A 20,455-nucleotide genomic window follows, 5' to 3' on the forward strand; every position below is an offset into this window, starting at 1 on the left:
CGTTTCTTGCTCTCGGGGATTGAGTTTTGCTTCGTGGGGAGCTCGTTCAACGAAGGAGATACGTACTATGAAGCGAATTTCAGAGTCAAATGTTGACAGGAATTTTTTTATTTTTTTTACCCAGAGTTGAATCAAGCAAAGATGATTCTATCGCAATAGCCATATGTAGGTCGACTGAATTTGCAATTTGAATAAGTTGATTTTGCGGGAGGAGGAAAACTAACTCGAAAATACCTTCAAAATATATCACGTATTTACAGGACGCACAAACTGACGAGAACATTCGTAGCAGAACGCTGGACTAGTAGAAGTTAACATGAAGAAACTAAGGTACAGTACCATCACTGACAGAACTAGAGGGGGAGTCCGGAACTCCCAACTAAGCACAAGTTAGCTGGTCAAGATCCAGCCATGAATGAACGATGGAGACAACGCACGTAAGCGCGCAACATCGCACATGTCCAACTCGATCGTGTGCCATTAATCTCGCTCTCGCTCCACAATGTTAATCCTATCAACATCGATCGCACCGGTGCAGCCGGACATCCGATCGAGTTCAGGGGCAGAGCGTCTCCCGCACGTCGGCGAAGGCCGCGAGGATCACCGGGTAATGCCGCGGCGAGTTGAGCACGAGGTACGTCTCCAGCAAGCTCTCCGCGCTGTGCTCCCCATCGCCGTCGCCGACGCCGCTGCCTTCTGGCCACTCGGCGATCATCTCCTCCATGGACTTGCGGAAGTCCTCGTACGGGTCGGCGGAGCGCTTCACCACCGCGAAGCCCCCGTCCGTGGCGGCGGACGCCGTCGAGCCCCGCGGCATCTCGAAGCTGTACCGGCAGCTCTGCGACGCGCCGCAGCGCGGGGCGGCCGGCGGCGCGCGGCAGGGCCCGGACACGGAGGCGCGCGCCTTGGCGGCGTTCTTGCGCGGGCAGTTGTAGAAGTCGGACGAGTCGGAGGAGAAGCTTCTGGACGAGAAGAGGTTCTGCGAGTCCTCGTCGTACTCGTCGTCGGAGGAGGAGCTGCTCAACAGCCTGCGCGACGAGTGCGTCGACAGCCTGCGGTCGCCGTTGCTGGGCCGCTCTTTCCACCTCGGCAGCGGTGGCAGAGGCGCCGCCCGGAACGGCGAGGAGGGCGGGCACTTGCGGCCCTCCCACTCGCTCGTCCCGAACGGCAGCCCGGTCCCCTTGAGCGCCGCCCTCTCCGCCTTGATGTCGTCGGCGTCGAGCGGCGCGAGGAGGGACGGGTCGGCCGCGTCGACGGAGCGGCGGCCGGCGCAGTCGATGGTGATGCGGATCATCGGGACGGTGCGGCGCGCGGAGACGGAGAGGCGGCGGTCGTGGTGGTCGCCTGTCGCAGCCTTCTTGCCTCCCGCCCCGATGCGGCCGTAGGAGGGCAATGCGAGCGCCGGCGGCGCGGCGTCGTCGTCGCGGCGCTTCCTGCCACCCGAGCGCCTGGAGAAGACCGACAGGATGGCCGCCAGCCGGTGCTTGAGCTTCTTGCGGCCGACGCCGGAGCCGGAGCCGTCCATCGCGCCGGCGACTTGTCGTCCCAGTCCTTTGTGTGCGTGCGTGCGTGCGTGGACACTCGACAGAGAGAGAGAGAGAGCGCGCGAGCTGCGGGGAGGAGGGCGGGAGATGGAGGGATCGGCTGGAGTTGGTTTGGTCTACTATCGCATTCGTGCCGGGCTAATGCGGCCTGGCCTTTTAACCGCCCCGTGCCGCGACGCGATCTCGAAACAAAACCGCCAACCAAGGGATGGATGGATGGGGGGACACGGTCGTGGCCCCTCCGGTCCGGCGAGATGATGGGGACAGGCGCCACGTAACAACGTAGTAGTAGTGGGGAGATGGCCCGGCCCCGAGGAGGCGGTTACGCGCGATGCTGCTGCGCTGCTGCTGCATGCATTATCGCTGGCTGCGTCGTCTTGGATCTCGTTTTACCTCCCCTCCTGGATTTAGCTTACTGACAAGATTGGCCTAATGGCCCTCGCTAACTGTCGCCTTGCGTTTGTCCGTGCGGCGCAAGAGGGCGGTGGCTCGTGAGCAGCGCACGGGATCGCAAACGTGGCCGACCGACCTCTGTGAACTTCGTAAGAACTGGTGCAGTGGTGCTGGACACGGTGCAATTTGACCGGTTTCATCAGGAGTTCAGCACAGAAAAGTTTGCGATTAAAAGGAAAAAAGTCCATTTTAAACCCTAAACTCGTAGAGCTTTGACGAATCAAACCCTCAAGTCCAAATCCCGGTCGTTTCAACCCTGAACTGTATAATCCCGGTCTAACTCAGACCCTGGATCCGTTTGCCAGACAGGGAATGCAAAGAATGGCCAGGATCCGTTTGACTTTTTGTTTTATTTTATCTTTTTGGTTTTTTTTCTGGTTTTTGCATGTTCTTTCTGCCTTTTCATTTCTGGTTCTTTCGTGTTGTTTCTGGCTTTATCTTTTTTTCCCTTTTTCTTTTTCTTCCATTAATACATTACAAGGAAATGTTTCATTGTGTATTTTTAATCATTAATAATACTTTAATATGATGAACAAGCTGTGTTTCTTCTGTTTATTTTTACTACTCTTCTTTTTTGTGTATTATACAAGAGTTTATCAGGTATTAAGAAAATGTTCATCATATATTTAAGAAAATGTTCGTATATTAAAAATATATTCATTTATGTACTTAAAAATGTTCAGCATATAAGAAAAAAATGTTCAGTGTATATGAAAAAAATGTTCAATATGTATTTTCAAATTGTTCAGTATTCATCACAGTAACGTTCATTGTGTATTTTCAAATTGTTTAGCACATATCACTGTAGTGTTTGTTATGTATTTACAAATTGTTTAGCGTATATCACAAAAATGTTTAATGTGTATATAAGAAATTTTCGTTGTGTATCAAAAAAATGTTCAATGTATATTAAAAGGTCCACGGGTTTTGTAACAAGATTCATGAATTTGAAACAAACATATTGAGAAAAGGTTCACGCATTACATAAAAAAGGTGCTCGCATTTCTTTAGCAGTGCAACAGAAAAAATGGGGCGGCCCAGCGCGGAGGACGGGTACACTCCATGGTCAACAGTGCTTGAATTATTTCGAACCATATAAAACCGGTGGCCACTTAGTAGGAAGTAGCAAACAAAAAATAAGAACCTCGTGAACCAGATTTTTAAAATAAAAAAAGTTTACAATTTTTGAAAAAAATGTTCACAGATTTAGAAAGAGTACAATGATTTTGAAAATAAGCTCACAGTTTTTCAAAAGAAAATTCAATGGATTTGGGAAAAAATCACTTTCTTTGGGAAAAGATTCACGCGTTCAACAATTGTCAGATTTTCAAACATTACTCTTTTTTATAAAAAATGCAGGAAAGGATACCAAAAAACCCGCCCTGATTCTGCGTTTAACTTTTTTTCTTAAACTTGCGCACTCCAGTTTGGTAACACAGGCTTGTTAGGTTGACTGGTTTAGCAAGTCTCCTTCGGATCTACAGGTTCGTAGTTCGAATCGTAGGACTTGTTGTTTTATCTTTTTCGACAATCAAATTGTTATGCTACTTTTTTTTTGAGAATAATTGTTACGCTAGTACGGACGCTATTGTACACCATGGGCCGGCCCAGCTAGGTGTCACTGCATGCGTCGGGTCGAGCTCCCGTGTAACAGAAAAAAAAAGACAATTTTTTTGCAGACAAAAAAGAACAAATGGGGTGGCCCAGCAGAGCCCAGCCAGAGAAATCCCGGTTGACATTCGTCAAGGTTTGATCTAGACCGGGATTATACAGTTCAGAGTTGAAATGACCGGGATTTGGACTTGAGGGTTCGTTTCGCCTAACCTCTACAAGTTCAGGGTTTAAAATGGACTTTTTCCGATTAAAAGGAAGCGGGGATTTGGTTGGCGATCGGGCATACATTCTCTGCGCGCGCAGCAGGTCTTTGCAAGGCTGCACCTCTGTGTTTACTGCACAGATCGGCCGGCCATGTCACCGTGTGCCAGTTTTGACCATGCCAACGCTGCAGTCTTTCTGGGCCTTTCTGCCTGTCTGTACACCGCTGCTACAGGACCAGCAGCAAGTACATACCGGTACCATCAGTATACTTTTTCAATCAACCTACGTAAACAACCGCGTATAGGCTGTAGTACACGCTGTTAATTCTTAAATGAGCGCTGCTCCGTGGCATTAAGTGGGTTGTTTAGAGTTTAGTGACAGGCAAACGCGCCCACCAGCTGTGGGGAACGGAGGAAGGAGCCCAGCTGAGCTGTTCGTTGGGACTGGAAGCAAGCATCTGTACATGCCTATCGCGTAGACGGCGCACGGCTTTTAAAGATTTGACCTTATAAAGACAAACAAACAGGTGCTGATACTGCTAATACAAAACTCATGACAGATAGGCCTAACAAACCAAGCATGCATGCATGAATAACAACATAAGAGCACGTTACAGTGCAGCTAGCCTGCAATTATCTGACCAGGGTTATGCGTCCAGTGAGTCCAGGCAGACCTGTACCGGCTCGACCTTTTCTTTAATCTGCTCTGGGATGAAAGGAACCAACTGTAGAATGGATCCCAATAATGTGGCACTTTCACAGCGTGCTGTACAGCACGGGAAAATCATTGACTAGTCAAGAGGTGCCCGCACCTCCTGCCATTTGTGTGATGCAGGGTCCAAGGGAGCAAATAACAAACAAACGTGTGGGATTCCCGATGATGATTAGCTGACACGGGAGTTTCTTTAATCTACATACAGGACGCACAATCTTATAATCAGAAAGTAACAAAGACAAAACGTTGAGACTGTACGGTTGTACAAATATAGAAGAAAAAAACAGGGTAGTTGATTTCAGCGGCTTGTCTGTATTCTCGGCCTTCCTGTTGATTGAGTAATCATCATGCAATCGTGGACAATCAACAGCTCAAAAGGCAAGGCGGATTGGTTGGTGAAATCCTGATTGCAAAGGTGCGGCTGCCGCCTGCATGCGGTTTGCTATTGCTTCAGTCCTACTCTTGTAATTCCTCCTCTTAATGCTTGCGCCAATAGTTTCTGAGCTGAGACATGTGCAGAAGTATCTCGTCTCTGCCTTGGTTCGTTACGCTGCTCGTCATTATCCACGGAGGCGCCGCCTCAAAATATTCGCGAATCAGACTCTGGAAGCATTCTACGTTTTCTTCCGGTCTCTTGCCGCCATTTTTCTTCTTCTTGCGCTTGTCGCACTTTGTGAACACGAGGGTCATTGGGACCTGAAACATGAACATTGAAATTAAACATAAGAACAGTCATCTGCAAAAAAATAAACATAAGAACATTGAAATTGAATGTTTTCAAGATTTTCTGTTCAGCTAGCTATCAATTTTATCCCATGTTTCTATTAACAATAGTGCATATTTGATGCAGAAGTGGTAGCTGTATAAGCGCTGCAAGAAACATAACAGATATATAACTAACAGTCTGACATCTTTAATCAGATTCCGATGCAAAAAAAAAGAACTTATATCAGATTTAGACATCAATGCATCAAGATAAATACATATGGAAGACAATAATGCATGATTTGGATCTTGCCTGTTATTACTTGTACAGAAGGCCGCTCCATTACTATATGTCAGGAAAGAGGAATATGTAAAAGGATGCCCTCAGGACATTCAATGATGCAAACATAGGTCCATGACCAAAGAGGAGTGTTTTGCATTAAATTGCAAAAAACAAAAGAGAGGATGGTTGAATCTCACAAAAGGGAAAATTATGGTTGTGGGGTGTAGAGGCACCAATAAAAGGACATAAGCGCTTACGGAAACACCACTGATCGTTATTGACTGGCTAGGACAAGCTCAGGCTTTTGTTGCAAAGGGTGGGTGAGTCAGTGGGGACACTGCAGTACTGCACAAAGAATGTGGTATGGAACTAGAACTAGCTCCAAGGCAGGATTACTGTGTTAAGATACTACCATGTTGTTGGACTTGAGTTTGCCTGAAGATTTACTTGGAATTGACAAGTTTTGACTCCCCGATACGAGATTGGGGGTTCCTCAGTCAAGCTGCACTCGGCAGGTTTGGTAGGGTCTTGAGACAGATATACGGACACTATCCAAAAAAAAGAAGGCGATGTCATAAGCCCCAGTGGCAACAGCATTCAACAGCAAAGAGACCCCATAGCATGCTATTTTATCAAATGACTAAAACATTTCTCAGATACATATTACAATCAGAAACTTATTAGGAGTTTACAGATGTTTTAACTTCACAATGATGACTGGGAAGATCATACTTGTCACTTTTATGTTCAAACTTGAAACAATAAGCTTTAAATTAACTATAAGGTGGCCTCTGAACTCTTTAAGTACTTCTGGGAACCTATTATTCTTTAAATATCATTCTAAAATATTGAAATCTTGGCAGGAGTTTGATAATGCAAATTCAACAAAACACATTCATTTTAGGCAAATATAGGGATATATATTGCTTTCATGCTCCTTTTGTTGGGGCTCTTTGTCTGTGCTATATTTCCTTTCTACTGCATTACTACACTCCTTGAAGTATATTCACTTCAACCTAGATTAACTCTATTCCTTTACTCTCTACATATGCTTTCAGCAACATCCTATACAACTTAGAGTGAACTCTCCAAGTCCAAATCGGTGCTTTTCATGTTCCCTTTTTTTGGCCGGAAAGTGCTTCATGTTTCTTTTTTTTTGGCCGGAAAGTGCTTTTCATGTTACAGTAATTAATTTCTTCAGGTCATTATCTGCGGGTTTGGATTGTTCATTTGAATGGCCTCATCTTCATGAGGTTTCTGTGCCCAACCAACACTGATTTATGTGTGTGCTGCATTTATTGTACCCACAGAAGACTTCATGCGCCCGTTTTGGTGACCTTCGTAGAAGGCTTGATGGCATGTACTCTGTTATCGTTCACGGTGTTTCCGGATGGTGGCTCAAACAAAAGAGATGGTTTGTTTTTGAATTTATCCCTATTATACGGTTAATGGCAAAGCAATAATAAGGAAAAGTAATCTCAAGGATCACCTATGATGCCATGATGTTGCTGAAATCACATGTTGAGGGCACGGAAATAAAAATATGCTCAAATGAATTGCCCCAGGACAAGCACATCAAAAGTATAGTTAATGTTGCAGCAGTTTAACCCAAAATTAAACCATTGCCGTATTTACAGAATAGCCAAGACAAAAATAAACAGCTCAAAACAAACCACATCTGAAAGGGAAAATATAAAAGGCTCAAACAAAGTGGCCCAACAAAAAACATGAAGATAATGCTCCTACATTTTACTAGAATGTATGTGGTTCGTTTTGTTATGATACACCCTCACCAATATTTTAAGCAGATTGTATTGTTAAGAAGAGAAACTCCGCCTATGTTAGCTCAATATAGCCGGTCCCAAGCCCGGGTAAAGGAGGAGGGTTGTGATAGGCTTGGCGAGCCAACGTAAAAGCTCAGCCACTCTTATGGAGATGAAACCCAAAAAGGATGTTCAGAGTTGTACTAATTACCGTGGAATTAAGCTGATGAGCCACAGAATGAAGTTATGGGAGAGTCACTGAGCACCGCTTAAGAAGAATGACAAGCGTGACCAAAAATCAGTTTGGTTTCATGCCCGGGAGGTCGACCATGGAAGCCATTTTCTTGGTACGACAACTTATGGAGATACAGGGAGCAAAAGAAGGACTTGCATATGGTGTTCATTGACTTGGTGAAGGCCTATAATAAGATACCGCGGAATGTCATGTGGTGGGCCTTGGAGAAACACAAAGTCCCGGCAAAGTACATTACCCTCATCAAGGACACGTACGATAATGTTGTGACAAGTGTTCGAGCAGGTGATGTCGACACTGATGACTTCCCGATTAAGATAGGACTGCATCAGGGGTCAGCTTTGAGCCCTTATCTTTTTACCTTAGTGATGGATGAGGTCACAAGGGATATACAGGGAGATATCCCATGGTGTATGCTCTTTGCGGATGATGTGGTGCTAGTTGACGATAGTCGGACGAGGGTAAATAGGAAGTTAAGAGTTATGGAGACAAACCTTGGAATCGAAAGGGTTTAGGCTTAGTAGAACTAAAACCGAATACATGATGTGCGGTTTCAGTACTACTAGGTGTGAGGAGGAGGTTAGCCTTGATGGGCAGGTAGTACCTCAGAAGGACACCTTTCGATATTTGGGGTCTGCAGGAGGATGGGGGTATTGATGAAGATGTGAACCATCGAATCAAAGCCGGATGGATGAAGTGGCGCCAAGCTTTTGGCATTCTCTGTGACAAGAGAGTGCCACAAAAGCTAAAAGGCAAGTTCTACAGGACGGCGGTTCGACCCGCAATGTTGTTGGCGCTGAGTGTTGGCCAACTAAAAGGCGACATGTTCAACAGTTAGGTGTGGCGGAGATGCATATGTTGAGATGGATGTGTGGCCACACGAGGGATCGAGTCTGGAATGATGATATACGAGATAGAGTTGGGGTAGCACCAATTGAAGAGAAGCTTGTCCAACATCATCTGAGATGGTTTGGGCATATTCAACGCAGGCCTCCAGAAGCACCAGTGCATAGCGGACGGCTAAAGCGTGCGGAGGATGTCAAGAGAGGTCGGGATAGACCGAATTTGACGTGGGAAGAGTCCGTTAAGAGAGAACTGAAGGCTTGGAGTATCACCAAAGAACTAGCTATGGACAGGGGCGCGTGGAAGCTTGCTATCCAGGTGCCAGAGCCATGAGTTGGTCGCGAGATCTTATGGGTCGCGAGAAGAGAACACACAGCCCAACTTCTGGAGGGCGTGGTTGTGAGGTGCTGGAGGCCATAGTTGTGGTCCGTTCTGTACCGTGGCGCGCGAAGAGGTGAGGGTGAGGTTTCATCAGAAGCTAACCACCTTTTGCCCTTGTATATTGATTGATTGAACTCCCTAATGCAAGGTACGTCCCATTCTATAGTAGTACAGGACCAAGTCCGTAATGCGACTGTGCCATCTCCTAGTATGGCATAACTCCTACTGAATACTGATAATCTAACATGCATCTCCTGATAAGATTGGAATTGGAACAGCTAAGATCCCCATTTACTTGAAGAACTGGGTTTAGGGTTTTATGTTTTCCCTTTCAGATGTGGTTTCAATGCGACTGTGTGCATATGTGCAGCTCCACATGACAGATGACGTGTACGTAATGCTCCTTCTTTAGGGCAGGAGGAAAAAGCTAGACAGGGAACACCCCTCCCCTCGTAGGTCATGATAAGGGGTGCCCCTCATTGTCTGTTCTGAGCACTCTATCTGAACTCTCTAATTCTCCACGTGAACGATGCTACTTCCATTTGTTTTCATTCCAATCCCTGTATTCTACTCCTTGGATGTTTTCACATCCACCAATGGATAAAAAAATTTCCTGTCAAGTACTTGTTGAATTTGATATTTAATCCTTCTTACTAAGACAGATTTGTTCTTCCAGCAAATCTGTGATAAGACCATAGTAACTTTTTTACGAATACTTCAAACTTGGCAGGATTATTCATCAAAAATGAATAAACCATCGAGCATGCCGAACAACACTAATGATCTGAGTGTATTTTAATAAATCTCAAGAAGCGTGCTGTTATATCAGATGTCCCTGAAGAGACAGAAGTCTACTGTTTTAAATGCACAAGAGTAAAATTCCTAAAATAATCCCTAGTTCATGGTAGAAAAGTAAGATAAATAATTTTGAAACCTGATAAGTCACTAATAATTTCCTAATTATTCGTACTGCAAAGTCTGACATGATACATTCCTTTTGACTCAGACTAAATAAGGAAAATATATATCATTGAGTGCTTAAAGTCTAACATAGCATTGTAATTTGTTTAATCAGAACAACAAAAAGAAAGAACTTCATGTGTATAGTAACACATCTTTCAATGTGGCGGGTAACAGATTCATTAATTTTGTGTACCATGATGTACTCTCATCATTCATAGTTCAATATGCAAAAGGTATAGATAGCTAACTAGTTCAACATCTTTCGGCATGAAGATTTAGATGTTTGGAAAGGATGGCTTACCTTGTTTTGCCCAAGCCAACTAGCATAGTCAAGATCAATCTTCTTAGCAGGAATACTTGCATCTATAAGGAGAAAAACTGACACCAGATTATCCCTGCTAAGGAAGTAATTTCTAGTAAACTCATCCCAATCTTTACGAGCTACCTGTGGTGCTGAAGCATATCTGTTCAAATAAATACTTTAGTTAAAACCAGAAGATGGAGAATATATATAAGCTCCAACCAGTTGAGTTTTATTTTCTACTGCCACCGATCCTTTCCTCATATGCTGTATGTCCGAATAAACACGTATATTTCGATTTTTATTAGCCTACATTAAGCAGGTTCAAAGAAGACACAAGTCCAGAAAGTGTTTTTCGCATATACAACATATCAGTGTGTAACTCAAAATAATAAAGATGGTGTGAACACTCTTCTAAATTCCCAAATATCAAATATATTTAAAATGACTGGCACAAATTTGGTCAGCATAATCATGTTTGCGTACAAAGTCTAAAACTCCAGGTTGAAGTACCCTGCTTTTCACCAAAAAAGTAACCATGATTTAATCAAATCATTTCCTGTTACTACAGATATTACCTATGCACCATAGAACTTATCCACTAATGAACTATTTGTAGGTAGACAGTAACTTGAAAATAGGCATTCAGTAGGGCATTAACTTAACGGGGGCCGATATGTTAAAAAGTAAATTCACAATTTAGGAGTAAAGTTAAATTACTCTATCTATTTCAAGAATATCGATATTTGCAAGTAATGTGTCAGCTTTAATTCCAATGGATCTGTAATATCGAAATTGGGCACGGAAGATTAGGAAGGGTTAAGTTTCATGGCAACAAAGCAGGCTTGAAGTTCAGTGGTCAAACATTTTAATATGCTCGTCTGCATGCTTAAAAACCTTTTACAGAAAATACAGAAACTGAAAGTGGGCTAAGAGCAGTAGCATACCCATAACCAGGCAAGTCAACAAGGTACCAACTGTCATTTATTTTAAAATGATTGATACACTGGGTCTTGCCTGCAATGATAAAAACAATTAAGAAAATTAATGAAATTAGGATGCAGAGTTGGTTTCATAATATTGAAGTTCTGCTGCAGTATATCGTGTAAAAGGCCCAGGAACGAACAGCTGCAGAAGGTCATGTTATTAGTTCCTGAACATATTTCTAGAGAATATATTGATGCTAGACCACACAGTTCCATGTGCTAGCAGAAATAAAACCAAAATATCTTAACAGTTTGGCAAAAGAAAAATGATGTAGAACTAGACAGCACAGTTTCATGGTCTTTCTGCTCTCTTTTCAGTTTGGGCCGACAGATAAGCTCTTATATAAAATAAACATCAAACATGACATGTGGCCAACAAAACAAACCTCGAAGACCAAAGTGCCATGCCCTCTGAAAGGCCAACATTACAACAATAACCAGGTATAGCAAGATGATTATTATCATCGGTGTGCATGACCTTTATAAAGAGAAAAGAATCATGTATGAAGAAAGAATAACAAGCTTTTCTATGTATGAATAGAATTGAACAGCTTGGTGTAAGATGCAGACGCATAATGTATTAATGTGCAGTTTTAGAGCTGGACACTAAAACCCAGAACCAGGCCAATCATATCCCCTAAAAGGTGCCCCCCTATGAACGCATTTGTGCACTCAAAACCCAGAATAGCCCGCTTCTACCATATCCAGAACAGTTTTGCTAAAGCACATCTACGTCCTAAGTCAAAGGTATCGAATCAACTAGGTAATCGCCTCCTAGCAAGTAGGAACGAGAGGACCTAAACCTTAAACCCCAACAGCATTACAGTTGCAGCATATAATTAGGCAACAAAAAAAGTTAAGCGCGGCCTACCAGGTTTCTTGGAGGTGAGCGCGAGGCGCTTGCGGCGGACGAGCGAGTTGAGCAGTGACGACTTGCCGACGTTGGAGCGGCCGACGAGCGCGAACTCGGGCAGCCCATCCCTGGGGCAGTCATCGGGTCGCACGCTGCTCTTTATGAAATCCGCGTTAACCACCTGCGCATCGCCCCGCGCGTACGTGCCCAGCACGATGTTGGAACCCTTGAGGACACGCGCGGTCACGACCTCCTCGTCCCCCGGGGTCACGCTCGCCCCCGGTGGCAGGAAGAGCCGGTCGAGGGGGAGCTTTACCAGCACCTCCTGCGGCTCCTGGGGCTCCTGCGGCTCTTCGGCGTCGAGGTGGTCAGCGGATTCTTCGGCGTCGGCGTGGTCTACAGTTTGGGGGGCCGCAAGCTGAGAGAGCACGGCGCAGCGAGGCAGGAAGGGGCGGCGAGGAGGGAGGCGGGAGGGGCGGATGAGGAGTTTCGAGGTGGCGCTGGAGGGGAGGGAGAGGAGGCGAGGGAGGATGCGGTGGCAGAGGAGCATCGCCGCCGCCGGCGGTCAGGGATTTGGGTTTTGGAGGCCGCGAGAAGTGTGCGGCGTGGTTGGGGGCGCACGGAGTGGAGTGGAAAGGCTCGGAGGGATGGATTGGGTGGGACCGGAAGGGCTACAATGAGTAAGAGTTAAATATACCACGGGTGCCTCAACCTGTCCGATGCAATCACTTTCATGCCTAAATTTGTGTCCGTGTACAGAAGTAAGGGTTCTACTCTACACCCCTCTACCTGTGCACGAGCAGTCAGAGCCACGCCTAAAGTCACACTTGGCGAGGCAAGGGAAGGAGGCCGAAGCCGCAAGATGATCAAAGCAACGCCAAGACACAAAAAGCAAGAGGGCGAGGTGGACTCCCCCGGCAAGACCTTTGTCGGGGCAGCCTTCGCAGCCACGGTAAGAACCTTGCCGGGGCAACTTGCCCAATGCCAGCGGAGCGCGTCACCCTCGAGCCCAAGGTTTCCGACGACCACGTTGGGACCAAGGCTCGGGAGGCGCCTCCATGATGGCATGCAAATCTTTGTGAAGATTATGAACACTCCAAATCAGATGAAGATTAGAAGATGACGAACCTCGGCGAGATCCTTGCCGAGGAAACCCACAAGACCTCCGGCAAGATCCTTACCGGGGACGACCATGACGCCATGGCAAGACCCTTGTCGGGGCCCCGACAAGGCCCTTGCCGAGGACATCTGCGGGGCCACAGCCAGGCCCACGCCCGCCAAGTTTCCACCGCCGCTCCCATGCATCTGCCAGCACACCAACTAGGCAGGCACCTGCGTGTCGACGTGAGGCTTCCAAGCCAACTCAGCGCATGCCTACGTGGTGGCATGCAAATCTTCGTGAAGGCCCTACCACTGCACCACCTCAGCAACTTGCCAGCCTACATGGCGCTGACCGCTTGCTGGCCCGGGCGCATGTCGAAGCAGGGTGGAGCGGCGGTAAAGTGAGAGGGACACCTAAGGGGCGCATTAAATGTGTCTTGTCCCGTAATGGCTAAGCGATAAGCTTAGCCACTGTATACCGACGCCACCTCCTGTGTGCCACTTTGGCGATTCCCTTGACTATAAAAGGAGGGCCAAGGCATCCAGGAGAAGGATTCAGACTCTGGGACAGGTTACACCCATCGTAGCTAGCTCAAGAACTCCAAGAACACTGATATACACACCAAAGCAGGACTAGGGTATTACGCGTCTCCGTGGCCCGAACCTGGGTAAACGACCCGTGTGCTTGTGCTGACTGCCGATCCCGCTCTTCTCACAACCCCACGCCCCGCAACCGTAGTAGGGATTCCCGTGATCCCATAGGTGTCGTTCCCACCGACATCTTTGGCGCGCCAGGTAGGGGGCGCGGCCATGAGAATCTGGTTTAGCAGCGAGTCGAACAGCTCTTCATCGCCATGGCTCCCAAGAGGAAGACGACTACGGCGATCGGTTCATCCGGAACCGGATTGCCTGTGCCGATGCAGACCAGTAGCAGGCCGGTCGCGGAAAGAACCCGTGTCGCGGCCCGCGAACACCCACATCACCCTGGCAGTCCAGACCTGGCGAGCGGAGTCGTACGTGCGCCGGGCGATGGGCCGCACGCCGCAAACTCCAAAGATTGAGTTGGGCCCCCCGCATGCGGCGCAGGGCCCTCCAGGGGTGTTACCATGCCGCCCGACGGCGGCGTGGCGGCCTCCAAGACACCAGCACCGGCGCCCACGGCGTGTTCTTCCCAAGTTATGCGCGGTGAGTAGCGCCACCCCGCTGGTGACCCTGGGCGCCGCCCTGGGAAGAGTCATGCGCGTCCTTCACGGGACGAGGAAGGCCAGCATGCACGTCGGGATGCTGGCGAAAATGGTGGACAACCGTAGGGCCATGATAGAGCTCCTTCTAACATAGTTAGAAGTCGAAGCGCGTCACGGGCCATGCAGCTTTCGCCGCCGCCCACACCAGCAGAAGCTCTAGCGCGCGTGCAGCTGCTCCTCGACTTTCCTCCTGCCGCGGAGAGGCTCGACGGGTGGAGAGCCACTGTCCGGAGCCTCGTCGGCATCGCTAATAAAGATGAGACGCGGCCAGCAGGGCCCGTAGGTCGTCGCTCCATCGAGCCACCGCATGCCAGCGGTGGAAGGGCCGGGGGCGATGAAGCCACGGTGCACTCTCCTCCCCCACGCCAGCCACCGCGGGTGTCGATCCATCGCGATGACGCTTGCGATAATATCTCCATAGCATCGTCCGACCCGCGGACCTACCGCGACCAGCGTCAAGTTCTTCGGGAGCAAGCCCTTGAAGACGCTCGAACCACCATCGAGCATCGGCGTGACGCACGTCACCAATCGGACAGGCGGGCAGGACCCACTATGGACCACTCGGCACCAGGAGGCTATGGTAGCCTACCCTATGAGGTGGGTTGTCCGGCCTTTACCATGAGCTGCGACAGTTCCAGTGGCCCTCCCACCGCACGTTCAAGCTCGACGTTGGCGAGAAGTACAATGGCAAGACTCACCCGTCAGAGTTCCTTAGCATCTACACCATCGCGATGCAAACTGCTAGAGCCCGCGACGATAAGGTGCTTGCCAATTACTTCCCTTTGACGCTCAAGCCCAATGTCATGTCATGGTTGATGCACTTGCCGGTGGACTCCATTTACTCTTGGTCGGATCTATGCCATGAGTTTGTTGGCGCCTTCACTGGAGGCCATCAAGCTCATGGCCAGGCAAGCGATCTGCATATTATCCCCCAGAAGGAAGGAGAAAACCTACGCAAGTACATCCAAAGATTCAGCCGAGTGCAGTATAACATTCCAGACGTTCATCCCGCCGCCGTGATCAGTGCATTCCATCAGAATGTGCGTAACCGCAAGATGCGTGAGGAGCTAGCAATGAATAAGGTCAGGGATGTGGCCGAACTTTATGTTCTGGCCGATAGGTGCGCTCGGGCGGAAGAGGGGAGGTAGTACCCCGGTGAGGACGCCGGTGCGGAAACCGACTCCACGGAGGACGACACCGCTGCCCCGACGAAGAAGGGTCGGCACTGTAACAGGAAGCGCAAGGGCGAGACTGTACTTGCTGTCGAGGGGTCCGACTACACCGGCACCGCCAAGAAGGCCAAGGCGAGCGACCCCGGCAAGGAAGTTGCCAGGTGTGCCACTTGCTGGGCCTTGGCGGCGGCCGACAAGCCGGGAAGCTTCGACAAGCAGTATTACAAGATCCACCACACCAAAGGCCACGACCTCCAGAACTGCCGACAAATTGAGTTGCTCGCCGAGAAGCAGAAAGCTGAATATGAGAGGCGGGACAAGGAGAATGGTCAAGACGGTGCCGAAGGATCCGACAAGAAGCATGGCGGCCAGGGAGGCCGCCGCGGCAAGGATAACCAGCAAGAGAGGCATGCCCGGGGCCGCAATAAGAAGCAGGAAGATGATGATCATGAAGAGGACGACGAGTCCGGCGACCATGAGTTTCAGAAAGCTACAGAGGCAATGTGCATCGATGGTGGCGCCTCGCTGCACACCTCTCACCGCCAACTCAAACAGTGGGCACGTGAGATCATAGCGGTGGAGTCGTCACTCGATGCATGGAAGCCGTTAAAGTGGTCCAGCACGCCTATCATCTTTGACACCGAGGACCACCCTGATTGCACAACTGCGGTCGGGTGTTTGCCGTTGTTGGTTTCACCAACGATCCGCAACCTCCGAGTGACAAAGATGGTAGTTGATGGCGGGGCCGATCTGAACTTGATCTCGTCGATCGTGGTCAAAAGGCTACAGATTCCTGATGGAGACCTCGAAGAGACGGGCACGTTTCAAGGGGTCAATTCGGGGAGAAGCCGGCCAAAGGGTAAGGTCATGCTGCCCGTGACGTTTGGGGGAGAGCTGAACTACAGGACGGAGAGGATTGTCTTTGATGTGGCCAAGATCCCCTTGCCCTGCAACGGGATCCTCAGTCGCCCGACACTCTCCAAGTTCATGGCAGCGTCACATTACGCCTACAACACGCTGAAGATGCCGGGGCCGATGAACATCATCACCTTCCCTTTCGACAAGAAGGACGCGCTGATCTGCACCGACCAACTCTACCGGGAAGCAGTTGCAGCAGCTGCCGCTAAGGCACTTGCTCCTGCCGCTGGAGTCCCGGGAGGGAAGAAGACCGGCGAGACCTCTTGCATCCACTCCAGCAAGCGCACCTCTCCGGAGTGTTGTGCTCCCATCGAGGATGTGCCAGAGAGCTCCACCGGTAAGAGCAAGAAGTCCAGAGTTGCACCACCAGAGACCAAGAAGGTATCCGTCAGAGAGGACGGCACAGGAGGGGATTTCACCATAAGCTCCACCCTCGACAACAAATAGGAAGGCGAGCTCGTCACTTTCCTGTGGGCGAAAGTCGATGTGTTTGTGTGGCAAGCATCCAACATTCTCGGTGTTCCGAGTGAAGTGATTGAGCACCATCTTGCTATCTGTCCTCATGCGCGGCCCGTCAAGCAGAAGGTCAGGAAGCAAGCTCTGGAGAGGCAGGAGTTCATCACGAAAGAGATCAGGAAGCTAGAGGCGGCAGGCTTGGTAAGAGGGGTACTCCATCCGACGTGTTTGGCCAATCCGGTGGTGGTGCGCAAGGCAAACGGGAAGTGGAGGTTGTGTATTGATTACACAGATATCAATAAGGCTTGTCCGAAAGATCCTTTCCCGTTGCCACGCATCGACCAGATTGTTGACTCCATGGCCGGGGGCGACCTGTTATCATTCCTTGATGCCTACTCAGGCTACCACCAAATTTTCATGACAAGAGAAGATGGGGAGAAGACAACATTCATCACCCCATGTGGTACGTATTGCTTTTTACGAATGCCCTTCGGGTTGAAGAGTGCTGGCTCGACCTTTGCAAGAGCAGTCCAAATTGGTTTTGAGCCCCAACTACATAGAAATATGGAAGCTTATATGGATGACATAGTGGTCAAAACCAAGGACAAGGCGACACTTGTGCAAGATTTGGAAGAGACGTTTGCAAATTTGCGCAAGATCAACCTCAAGTTGAACCCTGAGAAGTGTGTCTTTGGTGTCTCGTCCGGCAAGCTTCTCGGGTTCTTTGTGTCGCAGCACGGGATTGAGGCGAACCCAGACAAGATCAAGGCCATCAAGCAGATTGAGGCACCTAAGCGGATCAAGGATGTGTGTCGGCTCACTGGCTGCATCACCGCCATGAGTAGATTCATCTCCAAATCCGCCGAGCGTGCCCTTCCCCTTTTGAAGATCTTGAAGAAGCCGGGTCCAATGGAGTGGACCCCGGAGGCCGAGGCAGTGCTGCAGGATTTGAAGAAATACCTTTCCTCCACCCTAGTGCTGGTTGCGCCCTGATACGTTCGGAGACTTGGAGTATATGTCAGGGAAGCAACGAGGAAGCCACGAGGCAGGGAGACGCGCCCTATCCCCTGGGTGCGCCCCCCACTGATGTCTACTTGTAGGATCGAAAGTATGTCTATAGGGGGTGATTAGACTACTTGACCTAATAAAAATCTAGCCTTTTGCCAGTTTTAGTTCTTGGAAGATTTTAGCAACCTAGCACAAGTCAAGCAATCTTAACACGATTCAAGCAAGCATGCAAAGAGTATATGAGCAGCGGAAAGTAAAGCATGTAACTTGCAAGAATGTAAAGGGAAGGGTTTGGAGAGTGCAAACGCAATAGGAGACACGGATGTTTTTGTCGTGGTTCCGATAGGTGGTGCTACCGTACATCCACGTTGATGGAGACTTCAACCCACGAAGGGTAACGGCTACGCGAGTCCACGGAGGGCTCCACCCACGAAGGGTCCACAAAGAAGCAACCTTGTCTATCCCACCATGGTCGTCGCCCACGAAGGACTTGCCTCACCAGGGTAGATCTTCACGAAGTAGGTGATCTCCTTGCCCTTACAAACTCCTTGGTTCAACTCCACAATCTTGTCGGAGGCTCCCAAGTGACACCTAGCCAATCTAGGAGACACCACTCTCCAAGACAAATGGTGTGTTGATGATGAACTCCTTGCTCTTGTGCTTCAAATGATAGTCTCCCCAACTCTCAACTCTCTCTCACAGGATTTGGATTTGGTGGAAAGAATATTTGAGTGGAAAGCAACTTGGGGAAGGCTAGAGATCAAGGTTCATATAGTCGGAATGAAATATCTTGGCCTCAACACAAGTGTAGGTGGTTCTCTCTCAGAAAATGTATGTTGGAAGTGTAGGCACGTTCTGATGTCTCTTTCCACGAATGAAGAGTGGGTGGAGGGGTATATATAGCCTCCACACAAAATCTAACCATTACACACAACTTGCCAATCTCGGTGGGACCGAATCGTCAAACTCGGTCGGACCGATTTAGCAAATAATGTGACCGTTAGGATTTTCGATGGGACCGACATGCAACTCAGTAGGACCGATATGGTTAGGGTTAGGGCATAATGTAATCTCGGTGAGACCGATTTTGGTAATAAACTAACTAGAGAGTTGGTCAGGCAAACTCGGTGGGACCGATTCGCTCATCTCGGTGAGACGGAAATGTTACAAAAGGGAAACGGAGAGTTTGCATTGCAGTCTCGGTGGGACCGATCGCTCATCTCGGTTGGACCGAAATGTTACAAAGGGAAATAGAGAGATTACAATCCCATCTCGGTGAGACCGAGATCCCTATCGGTGAGACCGATTTGCCTAGGGTTTGTGGCAGTGGCTATGACATCTGAACTCGGTGGCGCCGGATAGAAAGAATTGGTGGGGCCGAGTTGGACTTTTGGTTTAGGTCATATGTGGATGTGATAAAGTAGTTGAGGGCTTTGGAGCATATCACTAAGCATTTTGAGCAAGAAATCCATTAAGAAACACCTCACCCCTCCTTGATAGTATTGACTTTTCCTATAGACTCAATGTGATCTTGGATCACTAAAATAGAAAATGTAGAGTCTTGAGATTTGAGCTTGAGCCAATCCTCTTGTCCTTAGCATTTTGAGGGATCCACTTTTCTCATCCATGCCATGCCAATCATTGAGCTTTCCTGAAATATTTATCTTGAAATGGCATTAGCTCAATGAGCTATATGTTGTTAGGAATTACCAAAACCACCCAGGGATAGTTGCACTTTCAATCTCCCCCTTTTTGGTAATTGATGACAACATATAGATCAAAGATTCGACAAATGATAATAAGATTTAAAAACATTGTTGCTTTGAGAAGTATGTGAAAAGTAAGAGCTCCCCCTAAATTTGTGCATTATTTAAAATTTGCTTTGGACTGCAAATGCACAATGAGTTAGGATCATGGGTTACTCTTCCATGTCACATACATCTTGGTGGAGCGCTCAAAATGATAATAGTTAAACACATACACTCATCACCAAGCAAAGTGAATGATCATATGAGGAAATAATAGATAATATCATCCAACAAGCATTAATGTAGCATAGCATATGATCAAACACATGATCATCCAAGTATCTCACAAAAGGCATAATGTATCAAGCACACAAATAACGAAGTTCAACCACCAAAAGAAACAAGAGAGATCAAAAGCAACACTCTCTCTTGAAGCCTATGATCTATACATTTTTCTCCCCCTTTGGCAACAAGTTACCAAAAAGTTCATGAAGAAATGCATAGTGCTAAACGACTCTCAGGCTTGGTCTTCATGTGATGGTGTAAAGATGGCTCCAAGTACGAAGGCTTCTGTTGATGTAGCTGGAGCTGGTGGAGCAACCTCTTCCTCTTATTCTTCCATCATTGAGGGCTTTCCAACAACTTTGGCCATGGTCTTCTTGACCCTTTATTTCCTTCTCTTCTCAGCCACAACTGGTTCTTTGGGTTCTGATCCCAAAGGTACTTGAGTGGATGCTCTGGCCTTTGACATGGGAACTCTCTTGGCAGGAACCTTTGTTTTCATTCCTGGCTTAGTGGTAGCAGTTGTGCCATATTCCTTTTTCAGCACCTTCTTCTTAGAATTGGCCTCATCCTCAACAACCACATAGTCCTCATCTTCAGAATCTGAGGTCTTCTTCTTCCTTGCCCTGGTGGCTGCCTTGGGCAAATTTCTAGGTGTGCTCCTGC

The 20,455-nt window shown here is 48.2% G+C and overlaps 2 protein-coding genes across 2 annotated transcripts; both read right to left on the reverse strand.

Moving 5' to 3' along the window:
- Positions 1–213: 213 nt before the first annotated feature.
- Positions 214–1,740, reverse strand: LOC123065632 (uncharacterized). The gene has a single exon (XM_044488876.1). The coding sequence runs from the start codon at positions 1,523–1,525 to the stop codon at positions 557–559; it is 969 nt and encodes a 322-aa protein (XP_044344811.1). The 5' UTR covers positions 1,526–1,740; the 3' UTR covers positions 214–556.
- Positions 1,741–4,665: 2,925 nt separating this feature from the next.
- On the reverse strand, positions 4,666–12,527 carry LOC123070690 (GTP-binding protein At2g22870). The gene is made up of 4 exons (XM_044493982.1): positions 11,879–12,527; positions 10,969–11,038; positions 10,022–10,184; positions 4,666–5,225 (listed from the first exon to the last, which is right to left on the reverse strand). Exons 1-4 carry the CDS (start codon positions 12,408–12,410, stop codon positions 5,007–5,009), a joined length of 984 nt encoding a protein of 327 aa, XP_044349917.1. The 5' UTR covers positions 12,411–12,527; the 3' UTR covers positions 4,666–5,006.
- Between the last annotated feature and the right edge of the window lie 7,928 nt (positions 12,528–20,455).

This window comes from Triticum aestivum, chromosome 3B (genome assembly GCF_018294505.1).
Source record: "Triticum aestivum cultivar Chinese Spring chromosome 3B, IWGSC CS RefSeq v2.1, whole genome shotgun sequence".
NCBI classification, from domain to species: domain Eukaryota; kingdom Viridiplantae; phylum Streptophyta; class Magnoliopsida; order Poales; family Poaceae; genus Triticum; species Triticum aestivum.

Coding starts and splice junctions, on each gene's coding strand:
- LOC123065632 (XM_044488876.1), bottom strand. CDS start 1,525: ATGGACGGCTCCGGCTCCGGCGTCGGCCGCAAGAAGCTCAAGCACCGG.
- LOC123070690 (XM_044493982.1), bottom strand. CDS start 12,410: ATGCTCCTCTGCCACCGCATCCTCCCTCGCCTCCTCTCCCTCCCCTCC. Junction 10,185..10,968: donor GTTGACTTGCCTGGTTATGG/GTATGCTACTGC, acceptor TTATTTGAACAG/ATATGCTTCAGCACCACAGG. Junction 5,226..10,021: donor GTTGGCTTGGGCAAAACAAG/GTAAGCCATCCT, acceptor TTCATGTTTCAG/GTCCCAATGACCCTCGTGTT.